This window comes from Artibeus jamaicensis, unplaced genomic scaffold (assembly GCF_021234435.1).
Source record: "Artibeus jamaicensis isolate MK-2021 breed Jamaican fruit bat unplaced genomic scaffold, CSHL_Jam_final contig_465, whole genome shotgun sequence".
Lineage (NCBI taxonomy): Eukaryota > Metazoa > Chordata > Mammalia > Chiroptera > Phyllostomidae > Artibeus > Artibeus jamaicensis.
In genome coordinates, this window is record NW_026521843.1 from 36667025 (window position 1) to 36686636 (window position 19612).

The 19612-nt window shown below is 47.3% G+C and overlaps 1 protein-coding gene across 3 annotated transcripts in view; it reads left to right on the forward strand.

Annotated features, from left to right (window-relative positions):
• The first annotated feature begins 4041 nt into the window (after positions 1-4041).
• The window catches only part of CCDC85A (coiled-coil domain containing 85A), a 170363-nt gene continuing 154792 nt past the window's right edge, over positions 4042-19612 (forward strand). For all 3 annotated transcript variants that reach the window (XM_037143441.2, XM_037143442.2, XM_037143444.2), the window contains exons 1-2: positions 4042-5086; positions 14712-15678. In XM_037143441.2, the coding sequence (XP_036999336.2) occupies positions 4832-5086; positions 14712-15678 (1222 nt within the window). In that variant the 5' untranslated portion in view covers positions 4042-4831. The remainder of the gene's footprint in view (positions 5087-14711; positions 15679-19612) is intronic.

A 19612-nucleotide genomic window follows, 5' to 3' on the forward strand; every position in this document is an offset into this window, starting at 1 on the left:
TACAGAAGTCAGATTAGTCAACAAATTATATTCCTTAAGCTTGTCTAAGTAGCTGAGTGTGGTCACAGGTTTGGATCTGACTTTCCAGCAGCCAGTGCAGAGAGAATACACAAACAATTACATAATTCACAATATCCATAAGATTAAAACCTGAGTTGCCATGAAACCCCATGGATTAGGCTGCAGTATCATAATAAGGCATTGTGGGATATGCTCAGCAAGTCTTCAGTAGCATCTCTTCTTGCACCAAAAAGTTCTGTAATGCACGACAGAAATCCCTAGAGTTGGAGAAAATACGAAAGAAAGAATATCACTTTCTAGCTGGAGTTCAAGTTTCTGCTGGGACTGGGCTGGGCTAGCCTGAGCTTCCACCTATACTTTTGGTTCGACATTCTGTTTACAGTGCCGAGTAGAGGTATGCCCTGGCAGTCGCGGGAGTGGAGAAGGATGCTCACCGTTGCCTGCACTGGGGAAGTGCGGGCTGATGCCAGGGACCCAGAGGAAAGGGTGCCGTGGGCAGATCTAATGGAAAAGGCAGGGAGGGCATTCTGCGCATGAGACAATGGCATCCAAGGGGCACAGAGGTGTGTAGAGTGCTGACAGGGAGCTATGGGCAGTTTGGCAGTGGGAAAATACATAAGGCAAGATGTGGTGGGAGGTGGAGCTGGAGAAGTAGGCAAGGGCCAGACTGTGCTCACCTCACGTGTTTCTCTAAGGACCTCTGCAGAAAGATGCTGACATGTCACTGACGGGTTTAGACAGGGGAGCTGTGTCTGCTGACGTCTGCATTAATGGCCAATAAATATCCCCTAAGCTCAGTGGCTTAAACAACAACCACATATTCTCACATATGGATCTGTGAGTCTGAGAGGGGAAGGTGGTCGCACTTCAGGGTGTGGGTCTTCAGGTTGCCTGGTATGACCCTGTATGGGGCCCAGGCTGAAGGAACCACAACTACTCAAAGTTAGCTCTTCTCCCAGGGAAGTATGGAAGGACAGTAGGGTGAGTAGACGGAGGTCTCTGGAGGCCTTATCAGAGAAGGGATACACCCTTAGATGCGCCCATATTCCATTAGCGGAGCAAGTCCTGTGGGCAAGCACAGTGTCTTTAGGGAGGGGAGGTGCACTCTGCCCCTCAGTGGGAGCTGCTGCAAGGGCATGTGCCAGAGTGGCAGGAATTACACAGGGAGGGGTGTGAAGAATTAGGAGCAACGTTTCTACCTTAGGGGTCAAGCAGTTGGACTTGACTTTTAGCTGGTTCACTTGAGTAGCTGCATGAAAAGCAGATTTGAAAGAGGTGATGCTGGAGTGGAAGGCCCTCTGTTAAGTGACTGCCTTTTGTCTGTTTTTAACAGTCAAGTGAAGTTCCTGGCACCACACATGACCTTAGCAACATAAACAAACATTATTCATTTAATAATTCTCCTGGTCAGTGACCAAAATGAGAAACTGTGGAGACTAAAATAAATGAATATTTTTCTCCCATCTTCTAAGCTCTTCCACCTGGACTAATAATGAAATTCAGAGACAGATTAACAGGAGAAAATAAAATTTTAATTCGTGCTCGTGGGAAATTAACATGTGCATGAAAATTCCAAAGGCAGTGCGGCAACATTGAGTATACACGGCATTTTGGACAAAGGAGAAAAGGAGGAAATGGGTTTTTTTCAAGTGTGGATGGTGACTCACAGGTAGATGAGAAAGATGGGGACATACACAGCAGACAGATTCTTGCCTAGTGACTCAGAAACAATGGGACATGAGGGTGTCTAGCCAACAAGCTGTCTGGAGCCTCCTGTAATTCAAACTAGGCTAAGAGATCATCCTAGTTTTTCTACATAAATTTCTTGAGCAGGAAAGGAGGGTCAAAGGTTATTTAAATGCCCCCCCCCCACCATGAGTCCTTTGTTTCTTAATGACAGCTTAAAATCAATAGCCCCAAAAGGCAAAACTTTTGGTCCCTTACAAAACATTAAAACCTCATCAAGGCGATGTAGACCAGCAGTGAGCAGCTGCTAATGTACGTACATTTGTGGAGAAATTTATCTTGGGTTCCTTTCTTCCTGCTCCTCCCCACACAAGTCCATTCCTCCTGGCAGCCATTCGTCTGCCTTATATTATCTACTTGGGTGTTAACTCATCCGAGAGAATTAGCAGAGAAGGGGGCGGATTGTTTTGTTTTAGAATAGGACTCTCGAAAAACAAACCTGTGATGGAGAAAAGAAAAGAGATGTAGAGATTGCTATTTCCAAATAAGAGGCTGCCCAAATGTAGTATCAGTAGCAATAACATGGCATTCGTGCAGGTAACTTGATAAAGCACCTCATGTGCATTATCTCAGTAGCTGCTGGAGGTTAGATAATTTGTCCAAAGAGAAGAACTACCAAGTGGCAGAGATGGGACTTAGATTTTCCTGGCTTGTATTTTCTTTTCCTGTGCCAAAAGTGGTCTTAGGAATTGTGTTGAGGAGAACCTTCTGTGCACATGAGAGAAGGGAGGTGTCAAAGGAATACTGCACTGGACATGGTTCAACAGGGAAGGAAGACTTTATTCTATACTATTGCAGTGGGAGGGAGGGAGGGGAGAGGAGAGAGAAAAGGACAAAGAGAGAGACACTGAATTTAACTCCACTGACATAAAAGGGCAGGGGGGTGCTTACGCCCTGAGATGAGCTGTTGGGAAAGTCCTGGAGGACTTTGGGAGTGGGAGGAGGAGTTGGTCAGTGTGTTCAGGCCACTGGTTTTTGCTAATGAGCTCTCATTGAAGTTAGGCTTCTACACTCCCAGACTGGGGTATAGTGGCTCTATCTTCCTTGATGGTTCCATTTCCAAGGGATGGCTTCTCTGTCCTTAAGAAACATGCCTGGGTGGTAAAACTGTTGAAAAGCTGGGAGATTTACATCTCAAGTGCAGAGAAATAATTTACAATGGAAACTTTCTGAAGTAAATGATCTAAATAAAGGGTGATCAGGGACCTATGGGCACCAAGAAACCTGTCTAAAATTCAGTCAGGCTGAGGGGAACTTGGAGGTCAGAGGGCAGCACCACTTTTCCTTACTCTGCAGGAAGCCAGGTCTCAGAAGTTTCCAACTGATCATCACGAGTTTCCCCTGATTATCAGGGGACACACAGGGAGGAGCTGGTGGATCGCTGCACCCTGGTTTCATGAAGCTCCACAGGGGTAAATCCTTGCAGTTTCCTGACTCTGTCTCCGGGAGAGGACAGCGTTCACCTAAATGACATGCGCAGGACCAAACGCATCCAGTCCTTCAGGATTCCATGCGACTCCACAAGAGGGTAGAATGGGGAGGGTTGAAGAGACTTTTGCAGCCCAAAGGTAGAACCCAGGGGCACAGGACACCCTCTTTCAGAAATTACCACCATAAAAAGCAGAAGCAGTAAGTCCAGCAGCCTGCAGCACAGAGAAAAATGGAAATCTCCTTGGCTGGCATTTCGACTTGCCTGAGGGGCAGCGCTGTGCTCAGAGGGGAGGTGACCTGACCTTAAAATCCAGGCCTCAGGAAGTAGAAGGTATTCTATTTTTCCTTTAAGGCCTTGATGGTTTTCATTTAAAAATTTAAAAGATCCAGAACCTTCCCCTGAAGCTTCTTAGCAAAGTAGTGGATTTTTAGAAAAGACAAAGATGGGAGGGGGGCTGGTCCCCAAAGATCAGTGCCTTGAAGCCTCTCTTCCCCCTTTGCAGAGCATTAGGTTTTTTCAACATTCCTTTCCTAACATCACCGCACCCCCCTTTTCCTCCACTGATCTTTTCTTTCATTCTCCAAAGTTCAAACAAACGGTTACCCCTCAGGTCCTGCTACCCATCTCTCCTGCCCCCAAATACCAAGCTTCTCTCATTTTTGTCGGCAGCTTTTTCCTCTGCCTGCTGAGCAACCTGGTGTGCGGAGGAGGAAGCTTCTTTGGCCACACGATGGCGCACTCGAGCCTCCCAAAGCACAACACGCTTCTCCCCCACGAGCTCCACCCGCGTCCCAGCGGCAGAGCTAGCCGCGCCCCCGACCTTCCCTGGCGGAATAGCGGGGAGCCGGCCTCCGGAGCCCGGGAGGCTGTGGAGCCGTTGTCTCGTCCAGCCGGCGAGGGAGGTGCGGCTGGCTGCCCGCAGCCCCCGGCTCCAGGCTCCTCCTCCTGCTGGTCCAGCCTCTACCTCCCCCCCTCGCGGTGCATTTTCCCCTGGCGTGGCTCTGAAAATCCAAGGCTTCCCCCAGCAGCCTGGGAGCAGCAGCGGACGCAGCAAAGGACACGGGAGGAGCGCAGCCCGCCCCTTAGCCGCGCCAAGCCTTCGGGCAGCAGCAGATGCTTTGCTAGAGCAGCCCTGGAGGCGCCCTGCAACATTAAGAGAGGAGAGAAGCCACGGGCTGAAACTGGGCAAGGGGGAGGAAAGCGCACGCTTGTGTGTGCCAGAGTGTGGAGGACCACAGTCTGGAATTAGGGCGGAGGAGAGGGCAAAGGAACCGGGGTGCGGCCCCTTCGGCACTCCCCTCTGTGCCTCCTCCGGTCCCCCGAGCTTCTCCTGCCGCGGCGCCAGCTTTTTAGCGCCCCTCGCCATGGACTTGCGGGGAGTTGAGATGCGCCTCGGCAGCAGCGCGCGGGTGGCTGCCCGGCCTGGGGGGTACGCGGGCGCGCGCACCGTGATGGCGAGGTAGGATGGCCGCCCAGCGCAACCCTCGTCGCCCCAACCCAGCGGCCCCTGGGCGGTGCCGCTGACTCGCCGGAGCGCACGGGGGTGTGGGCGGAGGTGGCCCCGCCGCGCCCGCGCCTTTGGGTGTCGCTTTGCCTCTTCCACCCACTTGCACCTGCCACCCCACGGATAACATGTCGAAGGCGGCCGGAAGCGGAGCGGCGGCAGCGGAAAGTTGTCCCCCAGCCTCTGCTGGTGCGTCCGCGGCCGTGGAGGACCTGTCCAAAGTGTCGGACGAGGAGCTGCTGCAGTGGAGCAAGGAGGAGCTGATCCGTAGCCTGCGGCGCGCCGAGGCCGAGAAGGTGAGCGCGATGCTGGACCACAGCAACCTCATCCGCGAGGTGAACCGCCGCCTGCAGCTACACCTCGGCGAGATCCGTGGGCTCAAGGTGAGCGTGGGGCGGGTTGGGGTGTCCCAGGGAGGCTCGGCTCCGCGGGACAGGAGCGGGGTGTCCCAGGGAGGTGGGGCCAGGCTAACTTTCCCTCCCTCGGTCAACAGGTGATCCTCCCCATTTTCCAGGTCAGCACCCCTGTTCCCCATCCTCTGCCCTTTGGAAACTTTTCCAAACTTCAGAGGCTTTTGGTTCCCTTCTCTTTCCCTTGAAGGAAGTCCAGCCTCGAACTCTCTCGCGGGGTCCTCTGTGGCGCGGGCGCGGACGCCTAGGACGCTGGAAGGCTGGGAGGAGGTGATGGGCACACAGAAGCTTTAATTTCCCAGGGATCCGGGAAAATCAGGGTTTTGGGTTACAGTGCTGGGATACATACCGGCAGGGGAAAAAAGGCAAGCGAGGGAGCGAGTTCAGGGCATTTCCAGTGCGAGTCCAGTGCGAGTCCAGAGCGAATCAGGGATCGGGGATACGAAAAGGCTGCTCTGGCTCCACGACTTCTTCCACGGGTGGGGGTGGGGGGGCGGAGGCGAGGACAGGGTGCCAGTTCCCGGGAGAGGGGCCGGCGGGCGTCCAGGGAGAGGCCACGGCGCCACCTTCGGAGCTGGCCTGTGTCACCTGGCGCAGAAGAGGTTAAGCTCTGTTAGGTTTTCTACTTTCTCTGTGCTTTCCTTCTCCCGGAATTCGGAATTCGGATGTCGTAATCTGGGTTACCTGCCCGCCCCCCCCCCCCCCCCCCCCCCGCAGTAACCCCGTTTGATTTTAATTTCATCTAGAAAAGGGGTGTAACTAAAGGACTCACTATGGGGAGCACAGGGATTTGAAGGTTACCCCAAGTGTCAGTTCGTGGTGCTTGTTTTTTGAGCCAGCCCTCCTGCTTTGCTACTAGGGAAAAGAAAAAGAAAAAAAAACCTCTCTTCCCCAGCCCCAATCCCTCAACTTTCTTTTCTCCTTGGAGAGCTGTGAGTGTGCCTGCAGTGCGCTGCGCCCAGCCGACTGCTCCGCTTCTCTCACCGGTGGCAGGAGCCGCCCTGCGGGCGTGCACCACAAACTTCCTCCCCTCACTGCGTGCGCTGGTGCCTCCGGGTACTCCTTCCTCTCATTGTTCTGCTTTTGTTTATAGGAAGCCAGACACAAACGAAATCACTGCAGGGACCTTAGGGAGCAAATTCCTACAGGCACATGGTGTACTTATCCCCTTTCCACTCCCGCCCACTTCTCAGGCTGTGGATGCTTTCTTCATTGCCTCAGCTCTCCAGCGCTGGGGTTCTGGGGCTGAGACGAGTGGGCCGAGCAGAATGTCAGATGCTCACCTGGGTGGAGATGGCAGCAAGGGACTGTCATATTGTCCCTAGAGTGGGTACAATTAGGGAGATCTCATGTCGGAAAAAATCCCCAGGCTTACTCTTTTCTTTGGCTTCATTCATTACTAATGGATAATTTATTAAGGACCAGACTCTTGTGGGATCAGACAGACTACTGTAGTGGGAAGATCATCTCAGAGGTGATTTTGTATCTAGAATTCTCATTTGCCAGGAGGATGAGCTTGGGTAATTAATTTCTCAGAGCCTCATTTTACTTGTCAATACAATGCAATGATAATAACTGTCTCCAGACATCAAAAATACAACTAAACTACAGGACAACCATTATTCAGAATAGCCTGAAATCTAGCTGAATGGAAGTCCTACAACTAAGGATATAAAGGAGAAGTCACATTGGGACAGGTAGAAGGGGTATAGACTAGGAACTGGCTGGTCCCATACCTACACATGAGGGATAAAAATCGGGAAGGATATCTCCACTGCAGATGTCCACCCCGAGGAGCAAGGGTTCCCAGTTCCCCACATCAGGCCCCTGAGCCTAGGGTTCCAGTGCCAGGAAGAGAAGTCCCCATAACTTCTGACTGCAAAAACCCAGCAGGGATTGTGGCTGAGTGATATACTGAATGCCAGGCATTCCTGTTAAAGGGCCTGCACATGAACTACTTGAATTCACTCCCTCTGAGTTCCAGTGCTTGCGATAGCAGCTCACAAGGCACCAGAGGAATATGGGGAGAAGCTGAAATGTTTGGCATCAGGCTGAGAATTGGAAGAACAGCTTTCTCCCAGACAGAAGTGATGGCAGAGGCCATTGTTCCTTTTCTGAGCCCTTGTACCACAGAAGTGGCAGGCAGGGGCCATATCTCAGTCTCCCTCAACCTGTTTATCACTGTTCGCTGCCTTTGTGATTCCTTCCAACAACTTTTGGTCCCACCTAAGCTCTTTCTAATGGCTTTTGCAAAATAATGGCCTGTCTTCTCTCATCCCTCATACTTTACTGAGATTTCTCAAACAAGCAGCATCTGGCTTCGTTGTGCCCTGTACTACTTGCTAAGTGGCCTCAGGCTTGGCACTAGTGGCAGCTGGCATTGGTTCACAGCTTGGCCTTTCCTGGGCACCACCAAACCCAGCACAAATAGCAGCCATCTGCAGATCACTTTGTAGTTCATGCCAGTGGCCCCAGGAAGAGCACAGGCAGTGACCTTGGCCTGTACCTCCTTGGAGGCCTCAGAGCCAGTGCACCCAGTGGACAACTTCAAACCATATCAAAGCACCACCCAACCACCTCTACGAGCAACACACTCAAGGGGCAGACTCAGTAGGCACCAATCCCCACTGAAGTAAGTCCTACTCTGTGGGATGGGCCCCTACACAGTTAACTACGGTCACAGCCAGTCCTTGTAGCTGAATGGCCTAGAAGTAAATCCCTCCCACTGAAGTGCCAATAGCAATCAAGGGTCTACTACAACAGGAGGGGAGTGCACCTGGGATGCTCAGCTGGGATGAATGGGGAGGCTGTGCCACTGGACCCTATTGGATACTTACTCTGTTAGCCTACTTCACCAAGCCTTAGAGACATAGCAGCTCTACCTAATACATAGAAACAAACACAGGGGAACTGCCAAAATGAGGAGACAAAGAAACATGGCCCAAATGAAAGAATAGAACCCTAGAAAAAAAGAAACCTAAACAAAATGGAAACAAGCAATCTACTAGATGTAGAGTTCAAAAACTGGTTATAAGTATGCTTACTGAACTTAGGGGAAGAGTAGATGAACTCAGAGAGAACTTCAACAGTATAAAATCGGATGTGGAAACCATAAAAAAGAACCAGTTTGAAATGAAGAATACATTGGTTGAAATGAATAATTTAGAGGGAACCAACAGCAGAGTAGATGAAATTGAAAATCAAATCAGTGGTTTGGAATATAAAGAAGCAAACAAAACAAAACACCTAATCAGAACAGAAAAAACAAAAATAGACTCTAAAAAACAAATGAGGATTGTGTAAAAAGCCTCAGGGATGCCTGACTCCAAGTGCACCAACATTCACGTCATGGGGTTGCCTGAAGGAGATAAGAAACAGCAAGAAATTGAAATCCTTTTTAAAAAATATGACGGGAAACTTTCCTCAATCCTGATGAAGGAATTGGATATACTAGTCCAGGAAGTGTAGAGAGTCTCAAACAAGATGAACCCAAAGAGGCCCACACCAAGACACATAACTAAAAATGCAAAAGGTTAAAGACAGAGAGAGAATCTTAAAAGCAGCAAGAGAAAAGCAGTTAGTTAACTACAAGGGAGCTCCCACAAGATTGTCAGTTGATTTCTCAACAGAAACTTTGTAGGCCAGAAAAGATTGGCAAGAAATATTCAAAGCAATGAAAAGCAAGGACCTGCAACCAAGATTACCCAACAAAACTATCATTGAGAATTAAAGGACATATACAGAGCTGCCCAGACAAGAAAAAGCTAAGGGAGTTCATCACCACCAAACTCTTCAACATAAAATATTAAAGGGTCTTCTTTAAGAAGAAGACTATAAAAAAGATTGAAAATATGAACAATAAACTGGCAATAAATACATATTTATCAACAATTGAATCTAATAAATGAACAAGTAGAACAGAAAAAGACTCAGATATAGAGAATATTTTGACAGTTGCTTGATGGGGGGGTATGGGGGTTAGGTTAAAATGATGAAGGGCTTAAGAACTACAAATTGTTGTTACAGAATAGTCGTGGGGATGTAGGATACAACAGAGGGAATATAGTCAATAATATTCTAATACCTATGTATGGTGTCAGATGGGTGTGAGATTTAGCAGGATGATCACTTAGTAAGTATGTAATGTCTAATCACTGGGCTGTACCCTGAAACTAATATAATGTATGTCAACTGTAACTAGAAAATAAAAAATGATTTTTTAAAAATAACTATCTCCCTGGGGGTTGGGAAAATAAGTTATGATAATGTAGGGGAAGGTTTAACACTGAACTTGATTTTAAAAAATGGTCATTTTTCTCACCAGGAGGGGACACATCTCCAGGATCTGGGTTTAATAGGCAAAGTTGAAATAAAAGTATCGTTTGTAACCCTCCCATTTAATCTTCTTTTATGTTTTGAACTGTAAGGTGACTTGGAAGAGTTCAATTAATTAGTTAATAGTATGGAGCATTGATATAACAGTTCAGAACCAGTTGGAAGTTCTTTTAGCATTTGTGGATTGGCTGCATGTGTGAGTTGGTGTGTGAGCAGTGGGGGCCTGGTCTTTGTTCCACTAGCCTCACTTAGAGAAACACCTATTGGGCCAGTTCAGTAAGGGTGGTCACACCCCAAGTAGGGGAGTGTCCTGGTGGTCTAGCTTTGTGCCCTGGCATTAAAAGACTTTGCAGCCCACCTCCTTATCAAGTTCAGAAATGATGGGGTCTGACTAGTTTCTGAAACAGCCTCTACTCTTCCTTCCCATCATCCCTGGACAGCTGCAAGGTGGTATCTCCAAGACCTCTAACCCACCTCTCGGGGCTGTACCAAATCTCAGCTGAGAGGCCAAGCTCCCTTCTCTTCAGCATCTCCACATAGAGCCTCCCTGGGCACCATAGTGATCTGTAGATCTGTAAAAAAGGAAGGGATTCTTCTTTCCTCTGATGATTGGGATTCTCAATTGGGGACTGTAAATTTAGGGTAATTAAGGCCATAACACTTTCTTCTTTTTTATGCCCTTTGTCTTTGAAATTGAATGTAAATATTTTCAGGACTACTGGGTGGTACTGTAGCCGTGGACATGGGGAGATGGGAGCATCGGTTCTTTTCTTTTGAAGCACCTGTGACTCTGTCCAGCCACTGGCTGACTTGTTCCTGTTTAAACATTTAGGAGGTAGTGCATCGTGGGGCGGTGGAAAGACAAAGGATTGGGCAAACCGTTAACCTCTTTGAGCTTCAGTTTTCTCATCTGCTAAGTGGGAATAGTAATTCCATGCAAGGCTTGATGAGGATTAAATGATATGTAGCTGAAGTAACCCACTGATCTTAAATGGCTCTCTCAAGGTCATATAGGTACAAATGGTCAGAACAGGCTGACTTTCCTTTCCTTTGGCTAGCTCACATTTTCTGGATAGAATGTGGTCCTGAAGGGGGTGGAGAAAGGAGATTAGAGTTTGGATGTTGTAAGGAACTGGATTCCTGAGGACCGTGTCAGTGGGTTGCTGACCACATACCAACACTCCGGCTGCTATGACCTGGATTTGTAGGAGGTGGGGTGGCTTTGGGGAAACGGGGTCTCTGCAGCATATTTTCCTCCTTGCTCCCCTACACACTAATTTTCCATCCTGCAATGATGAAAAAGGACAAAACAATTCTTCTTTCACCACAGATACAGTACTTGAGAGTCTTATGAAAATGAAATTTGGAGTTGTGTGCTATGAGACGATTTAATCTTTTACAAGGCCACTTTAAACAGCAGGGTAACATCTGATGGCTTGTGGCAATGTTAAAAGGGCACTTAGTGTTTTGAGGAAGAAAGCCCAGGTTTTGATGTGGCAGATTTGAAGAAGCTGGTTCACAAGTTTAGTATGATCAGGCTGGTTGCTTAGCTGTTCCTAAGGAGGCAAAAGAAATAGCTCGAAATTGGAAAGTAAATAATATTCCCAAGAAAACTAGTAGTAGGAAGGAGGAGGCTGGGATGAAGGAAGGTGAATGGACCCACACCCACCCTTTTCTCCCCCAACCAGAACACTGAGGAGTGTTTGTTTCCCTCCATTTGGAAAGGGCGTCAACTCCCTGAAGCCCACAGAGCCACAAGTCCTGCTTGCTTCCCAGTTCTGGAGAAACCAGGGACAGTTGTAGGATAGTCAGAGGGAAGTCCTTTCAGATGGACATTTAATTAGATGAAGAAGAACATATTTGAATTCTCTATGAAATGCCAGGATTGAACTAAACGTAGAATAATTTTTGAAGCTTAGAAAGATTAATTACCTTTAGTATTATTTTCTCAGAATACCCATGGCTTCTGATTTCCCCTAAAGCATCAGTGTCAAGGGATAATTTATTCTGTTATTATTGTAGACTGCAACATAGCAGGACTTGCTGCAAATAATAAGAAATCCATTCTCGGTAGCTAGAGCTGTATTCTGTTTTCGCCGCAAGCCTAGGGCTTTAAAGGATTGGTCAATCTGTAAACACATATTAGGTGTTCACCCTATACAAAGAAAGCATCATGCCAAGTGGGTCAGATATGCAAGAAGGATATTGGGATGTACTCTGCCCTTCAGAAGCTACCTGCATTAGAAAAGAAAAAAAATGATGCCCAGTGAGTGCCCTAGCTAGTATGTCTTACAGGTAGTTATCAGAGAATGGAAGATTACTTATTTCATTCATTCATTCATTCATTCATTCATTCATTCACTGAGTGAATGTAATCCAGGTGCTGCTGTAATCCAGGTGTTGTTCAAGGGTTGGGGGAATCTTCTCAGAGGAATTTCTCCTCTAATAAATTCATATAAGGGAAAAGATAGTATTTTTTAGCTGGAAAACTAGACAAAATCAGGGTTCAAAATGAGCTGACATAGAGGAAGCTAAAGGCGGAAAGGCAGGAGGAAGCCTTTCTGGCCTGGCCATGGATTTATTCATTTTTCTCTGGCAAAGGGGAGGTGATATGTGTTGATATGCAGGAGAGATGTATCCTGCAGGGAGTGTTTTTGATCCGTCTGGCCCAGAGAGCTTGGACTGGAGGGGGTGAGGGGCATACCGAAGGGGATTAGAGTGGGTGGGGGGCAGAGGAAGACCAGGGAGGCCAGGTCTGAGGCTTTTGGAAATGCCTCAGAAGTGGCAAGGGGAAACGAAAGGAATAGGTGGGCATTAGAGACAAGGAAGCAGGCATTGGTAATGGCAAGAGTTGGCACTGGAGTTGAACACTGGGCTGCACAGAGATGCCCTTCTTCCTCAGGCCTTGAGACTCACTCTCGTCTTTGGTCTCCTGACTGTTATGAAGTGTGGGGTGTGGTTGGTAGATGTTTTCTAGTTCATTTTTCTAGTCCATAGCAGGGGAAGTATTGGAATCAGTTTAAGTTTAAGAGAATTACGTCCCCTCTCCTGGCACCTCTAGTTCTGAACTGGATGAGAGTCACAGCCGGAGGTTTTCAGGGTTTGTAGAGTAGGGAAATCTTTGGTAGCAGCCTCTGTTTCACCCCCATCAAACCATGGCGCTTCAAGAAGCAAGTTACCCTTCTACTATATGTGTGAATGGAGACTAAATGGGGACTTCTCAATTAAATTGTAAAATTTCTTGGTTTCAGGTGTCTACAGTGGGGGGCCTTGTTCTCGATACACAGAGGGGAAAGAATAGATGATGGGGTCTCCACCCTCATGACTTGTTTGATGAGGATGGAGACAGGACTAATAGCTACACTCAAACATGTCACTCAGTTGTATGTGACTACAAACTGTAGTAAGTGCAGCAGAGCTGAAGTCTAAGGGGTAATGGTGGAGCGTAGAAGGGGATTTTGTACAGATTGGCGGTAGTGTTCAGGGGTGGCTTCTGTGGCGGGACAACAAAGTAAGACCTGGAGGCTGTGTGGAGGGTTGGGGGAAGGCATTCCAAGTGAAAGAGGGGAAGGGCTTATAGCACGAGGTCCCGAAACAAGGCCAGTGTTGGGGCCCTAGTGCATGCTGGGAAGAGCATGCTCTCACCTCCTTGACTGCCTCCCTGTGTGCAGACCACCATCATCACCCTCCACCTGGACCAGCCCCGTAGCCTCCTACCTGGCCTTTGGGCTTCCACCCGATCCCATCTCCTACTCCCCTAGCCATCCCCCTCCCACCAAGCCAGTCTCTTTTTCACACAAAACTATGGTGTGAAAACTATCATGTCACTTCTCTGTCCTCTGCTTGCCAGCAATCCAAAGTCCTTCCCGTGGCTGACAAAGCCTTGTGTTACCTTGCCCCTGACACCTCTCTGACCTCTTTTCCAGCTCTGCCCTCCTTGCTCACCTCACTTTCTACAAGCTGACCTCACTGCATCTTAGCCACATTTGTCCTAGGGCTTTTTATACTTGACCTTTTCTCTGCCTGGTATCACCTCTGAAATGTTTGCTCCTTTGCTGAAATGTTTTTCCTCTCTGCAGAGTTGCCGTCTGTAAAAATAAATATATAAATAAATAAACAAATAAATAAATTGGTATTCTTTAATCTGCTTTAGTGTCTTCCCACCACTTTTGACTACGTGACATTACATTCCATATTTGCTCTTTTGCCAGTCTTTCCTACCAGAATGAAAGCTGTAGAATGTTGAGGTCTTTGCTGCATCCACTGGTATATTGCTAGCATCTGGACTGGTACCTGGAATATAAGAAGTGCTTACTAAATATTTGTGAATGAACCAATGACTCACCATTCATGTTGCAGAAGTAGGCCAGTCCAGCGGATTGAAAGCCTTGTGAGACTCTTTGCACTTTATCCTAAGGGCAGTGAGAAGCTGTTATGAATTTTAAGCATGGCGTGATGAGATGAGATAAATTTTGGAGTTAGATTTCAGAAGATTCAGTTGGCTCAGAAGTAGAAAGCGAGAGAGGAGTTTCTTATAAGGAGCAACAGGACAGGTAAGGTGGAATTTGCTGCTGAGAGGTGCGATTTGGGGAGGAGACTTTGAATATCACCCAAGAGCTCAGCATTGCTGCATTTCCTGTGCAGGGGGTGTGGCAAGTGGGGGTTGGATGTGCGGGACTGAAAGGGCACTAGAGGGCGATTGTGCTGTTCCCTGGGGCAATTGGGGCTGTTTACCCAGGTCACGGGCTGGAAACGGAGGCAGTGCTCTTTGTGCTGGTGAAAGAAAGGCCTGTTAGCTCCGAGCTTTTATGCATGTCACAAGCAGCCATCTTCCTTCCTTGTAGGCAGGACCAGGGAGCGTTTTTGTTTGTTTGCTTGTTTGTTTCCTGATTTCCTGTTAATTAACAGGCTGCTCCCTGAATACTAAAATGCTGAGTGAATAACCTTGGACAAGACAAAGTTTGCAAGGTCCAGTTTTCTCTTCTGTAAAAGAACCATAAGGATCATTATCCCCTAAGTGTTTTGGTGAAAATTAGACAAGATAATACACATTAAGCATTAGGCAGGGAACATAACCAATGCCCATTATTTTTATTTTTGTGGGTAGCTAGAAACCTGAAGTTTGCTCTCACCTTCTCCTCTCCTCCCTTAACAGTACAGAGAATTCACCAATTCTTAACTCCTTGGCTCCAGCCTGAGGAGTCTAAGCCTGAGGAAGCCTCATATGTGCACCTCTCTTGAATGGCTGTTTCTCTCTTTCCAGGATATCAACCAGAAACTCCAGGAGGACAACCAAGAGCTGAGGGACCTGTGCTGTTTCCTGGATGACGACCGGCAGAAAGGCAAGAGGGTGTCCCGGGAGTGGCAGAGACTGGGCCGCTTCACCGCAGGGGTAATGCACAAAGAAGTGGCCTTGTACCTGCAGAAGCTGAAGGAGCTGGAGGTGAAGCAGGAGGAGGTAGTGAAGGAGAACATGGAGCTCAAGGAGCTGTGCGTGCTGCTGGACGAGGAGAAGGGCGCGGGCTGCGCGGGCAGCCGCTGCTCCATCGACAGCCAGGCCAGTCTGTGCCAGCTCACCGCCTCCTCCGCACCCTGCGTGCGCGACGTGGGCGACGGTAGCAGCACCTCCAGCACGGGCAGCACCGACAGCCCTGACCACCACAAGCACCACGCGAGCAGTGGCAGCCCTGAGCACCTGCAGAAGCCACGGGCCGAGGGCAGCCCTGAGCATGCCAAGCACAGGAGCACTAGCCCAGAGCATCTACAGAAACCCAGGGCCTCCGGGACCCCTGACCACCCCAAAGCACTCAAAGGACCCAGCCCTGAGCACCACAAACCCATGTGCAAGGGCAGCCCTGAACAGCAAAGGCACCCGCACCCAGGGAGCAGCCCTGAAACGCTGCCCAAGCACGTGCTGAGCGGGAGCCCAGAGCACTTCCAGAAGCACAGACCTGGGGGCAGCCCCGAGCATGCCAGGCACAGTGGAGGGAGCCCTGAGCATCTTCAGAAACACGCCCTCAGTGGAAGCCTGGAGCATCTACCCAGAGCCAGGGGCACCAGCCCTGAGCACCTCAAACAGCATTATGGGGGCAGCCCAGATCACAAACACGTGGGCGGAGGCGGTGGAGGCGGCGGAGGCAGCGGAGGAGGCAGCAGGGAGGGTACCTTGCGGAGGCAGGCACAGGAGGAAGCGTCACCCCATCACCGGAATGTCTACAGTGGCATGAACGGTGGGTCAGTACGTGCCGGGGAAAGGCTTCGGCTGGGCCAGCTTGGTAGAGAGTTCTGAGTGATAAAGGGTGTTCCAGCCACTTGAGAGAGTGGGCTGGGGTGGGGGACAAACTAACATTTGTCCCCAAATCATGATGTACGTTTCTACCCACTGTACCATTGGTTTTAGTTCACACGATTATCCATCCAAGAAGCTTGGAGAGGAGTAGGAGGCATTAGAGAAGGGAGAGGAATAATTCTGTGGGACCCTGAGTAATCAGGGTGAGATTTATGGGTACTGAAGATAAAACCAGAAAGAGTCTAAGATTCTTCCGTCTGGAACTTGAGTGTTTTCTTAGTTGTGTGCAGTTTCCTACTGGGGCTTGCTTGTGGAGCAGGTGACCAAAAGGTTTTTGAATCCAGTCAATAGTTTGCGTGCAGGAAGAAATGAATATTTATTATGAAAACAATAGCATCATTAAAAGCAGATACAGCATTCCTAAACCGACTTGATGCCGGGTTGCCTGAATGCCTTAACTTGACCTTGGGATTTTTTTCATTGTGTTGGGAGCCTTAACATGACTCTGTAACTTTACTTTCCATTTAAAATACATCAAGAAATCCCTTCCCCACTCACTCAAAACCCAACCAATCCTCCTACCAAACTCCCTGTAACATATTCTGAATAGTGCACTCTTTATCTTACAAAAGAAATCTTTTTCTGTTGCTTAAATGTTCCTTTTTAAAAATGGGCAGATATGTTTGGACACTCCTTGGGCTTCCAAAGCATAATATCCACTGCATTCGCTGAAGTGGCTCTAAACCCAAGTTTTTAAACCTTTTAGAAGAGATTTAATTTTCTGCATCTTGGTTCTGAAACCACTTTGAACTCAAGAGGGAAAAAAATCCTTTCTTTAAAAAAACAAACAAAAATCCTCACAGTCCTTTTTTTTATGTTTCTTATGGTTGAGTTGGAACTAAAATGATTGGCTTTATAAACTGTGGGCTTTTTTCACTCAAAATATCTGAGCTTTTTCACTTTGCTTGAAAGCTTCTCCGGAGTCAACAGTCCGCTTTGAGCAGAGGCGGCTTCCAATTTTAGCAGTGACACAATGGGGTAAATTTTCAATATCGTCCTTGGGGATTTACCTGTTGGGTTCCATTTCATCCCAGCCCGTTCCTTGTAGTGCTGAAAACTGATTCCTGAAGCTTGGCTTCTAATGCATCCAATGTTCTCTTCAGTACAAATGGAACTGGAAAGGGAGAGGGGTAGATAGGATGATTGGTGGCTTGTGTTGGGAGATGGAGGGAACAAGAGGCCAGTTCTCCTGTTGTGCAGAGGCCTCCTGGCTGGCTGGGGCTTTGCAGTTCATGTTGCGCCTTCACTCACTCTTTCTGGGGGAGGAGAGATGCTGCCTGATGCCTGTGGGCAGCCTGGGCTGTGCAGGTCTCCTGGGAATGGAGGTCATTGAGAAAGATTTTGGTTGTGTTACTACCAAAGCTGGGTCATGGCCAGTGAAGCTTGTCTTTAGGGGTAATGGGCTGATGGGATGGTGAAGTTAATGATTTTTCCATTTCTTGATTACTTTTTGATGAGCATGAGAAGTAAATACTGTGCACTGTTTTAAGGAAATTTTGTGTCTCAAAGCAAAAAAAATAATTACATAGGGGCAGGTGGTTAACTTACAAAACAATTCTGTCTACCGGACAAGTTTTTAAAATAAGAAACTCATTTAGTTTAATCAATGTATGTTTTAACTCACAAGAAAGGATTTTAGGTGCAAACCTTTAAAGAATGCCTGTCACAAAGTAAGGCATGTGTTTAGATAAGGGGGACACTGTATCATGACATGTCGCCTGGATGCAGATAAGCTCAGGGTTCAGGCCAATGTGTTTTAAAATTTAACAATTTTATTTAGTTAAAAATTGGATGCATCATGTAGAATGCTACTATATTTAATTTTTTTACTTTTCTCATTCTAAAATGACAGATCTTTGACAGTTGATCTCCTCACCAAGGGATATTTGTAGTACATTGGCATCATGTTTTCATTTCAGTAATAGATTGGAAAATGAAGTGGCATGATGTTCATGGATTGTCAGCCTGTGAACTTGGGCATTGGTAGCTTGTATTCGTTGTGATGTTACAAATTAGTTTTTGGTATGGATGGTAAAACATGATCTTTCGTTACAAATTCCCACATACTTTGGGTGAATCATTGGCTTGTAAACAGATAGCAAGGTCTATCCCAAATTGCAGATTTGCTGAGTCATGTACAGAGTCATTCTGTTTGGCGTTGGTGTGAGACACGAGCGTTTTGGATGAGCACTTGCATGGTTTTATATGAACAAAAAGCAGGTGAAACCAAGAGGAAGTGTGTCTGCACTGTGGCAGAGTGAAACAGAGGTGGTGGGATACCATCCTACCTGTACGGACAGACATTCCTGCCAAGAAGACACACATGTACACACTGAGGGGACATCAGTGAAAACAACTGCTGTTTCAGTTCACTCTTCCTTGAGCATCTTCTTGTGCCTTCAGTTGCATTAAGTAGTTGAGGAAATAGACCTCCAAGAGTTTCCTTTGATTAAAACAGTTAGTTTAATTTCCAACTGGATGCAAAGAGGAATTTTAGGCATTTTTCCTCCTTTAAAACTGTCTAACAGTATGGAGCCATTTTTAAATTAGTAGCTGAATAAAAAACAACAAAAGCAAAGACAAGATGAAAAATCCCTGTAAATTGGAGAAAATGCTCGTGAATGCATTTGCTTGTTTAAAAGTTTTTATTCAACTATTCCTTCTCAATTTGTAGAGTGCCATTTGCAAAGAGGAAGTAGATTCAACACTTATCACATCTAGACATTAAGGCATTTGTCTATTCATTCAAGTTACTTGCTGTATCCCAGATTTGTAAATTAAGTAATAGAATAGCCACATTTAGCTGTAAATACAAACTGATAGCCTCCTTGAGAATGGGGAGTTCTTTTACTTGACTCTAGTGAAATCGGAGGTTGGACTGAACTTTGTTAAGTGAAAGTGTTCCCTTCCACAGTGAGTCCAAGGGGTTTTGCTTCCAGATGTCAGTGGCAGATCTTTGCTTTTTAACAGAAAACTCTGTAGGCCAGGTCATGGGTGTCATGGATGTCGTGGATGACCCCGCTTCTTTGAGCAATAACAGCTCTGCGATATTGTTAGCCTTCCAGGCGGAGATGGTTCCGATCATCGGGCCTTTCTTTACAAGATGTCCACCAGGGGACATTAGGAATCCAGTCAAAGAATAATAGAGTTTTAATTCTAGAGACACATATTTCTGGTTATCAGCAACTGAACAAAATTCATGGAAGAAGAAACATTACTCTTTATTTTCCTTTTTATCTTTTTTTCTTCTAAAAGCATTGCTCAGTGACCTTAATTTGAGATTGTTGAGCATGTTCCAGGGCATAGTAGCTTCATGTTCCCCTTTAGCATCACCTAGCCAGCAAGAGCACACTCAAGGACATTCTTCCCTCGAGTTGGACAAAGTCCATTTAGAACTACATTTGGTCTTGCAGGGGCAGGGGCAGGGTTGCAAGTCTCCTGCCTGAAAGCTTCTTACTGCCTCTTGTTTTTTGTGAGAGTATCTCTCAAGATAGAAAGAGTGGCCTTTCTCCCACTAGTTCTTTGGAGCAGATTTTCTTGGCAGTAGCACTGTCCATATTAGGGACCACATAATTCTTTGTTGTGAAGGGGTTGTCTTGTGTGTTTTAGGAGGTTTAGCAGCATCCCAGGCTCTACCCACCAGCTACACCCAATGGTGACTGATTAAAAATGTCCCTGGCTCTTGCCAGCTGTTCCCAGGGCGTGGGCAGAATTGCCCCAGATTCAGAACCACTGTTTTGGAGCAGTGTTTTCCAATGTAGCTGCAGATTAAAATCACTGGTAGCTTCAGCTTCAGGTTCCTCAGGTGATTCTAA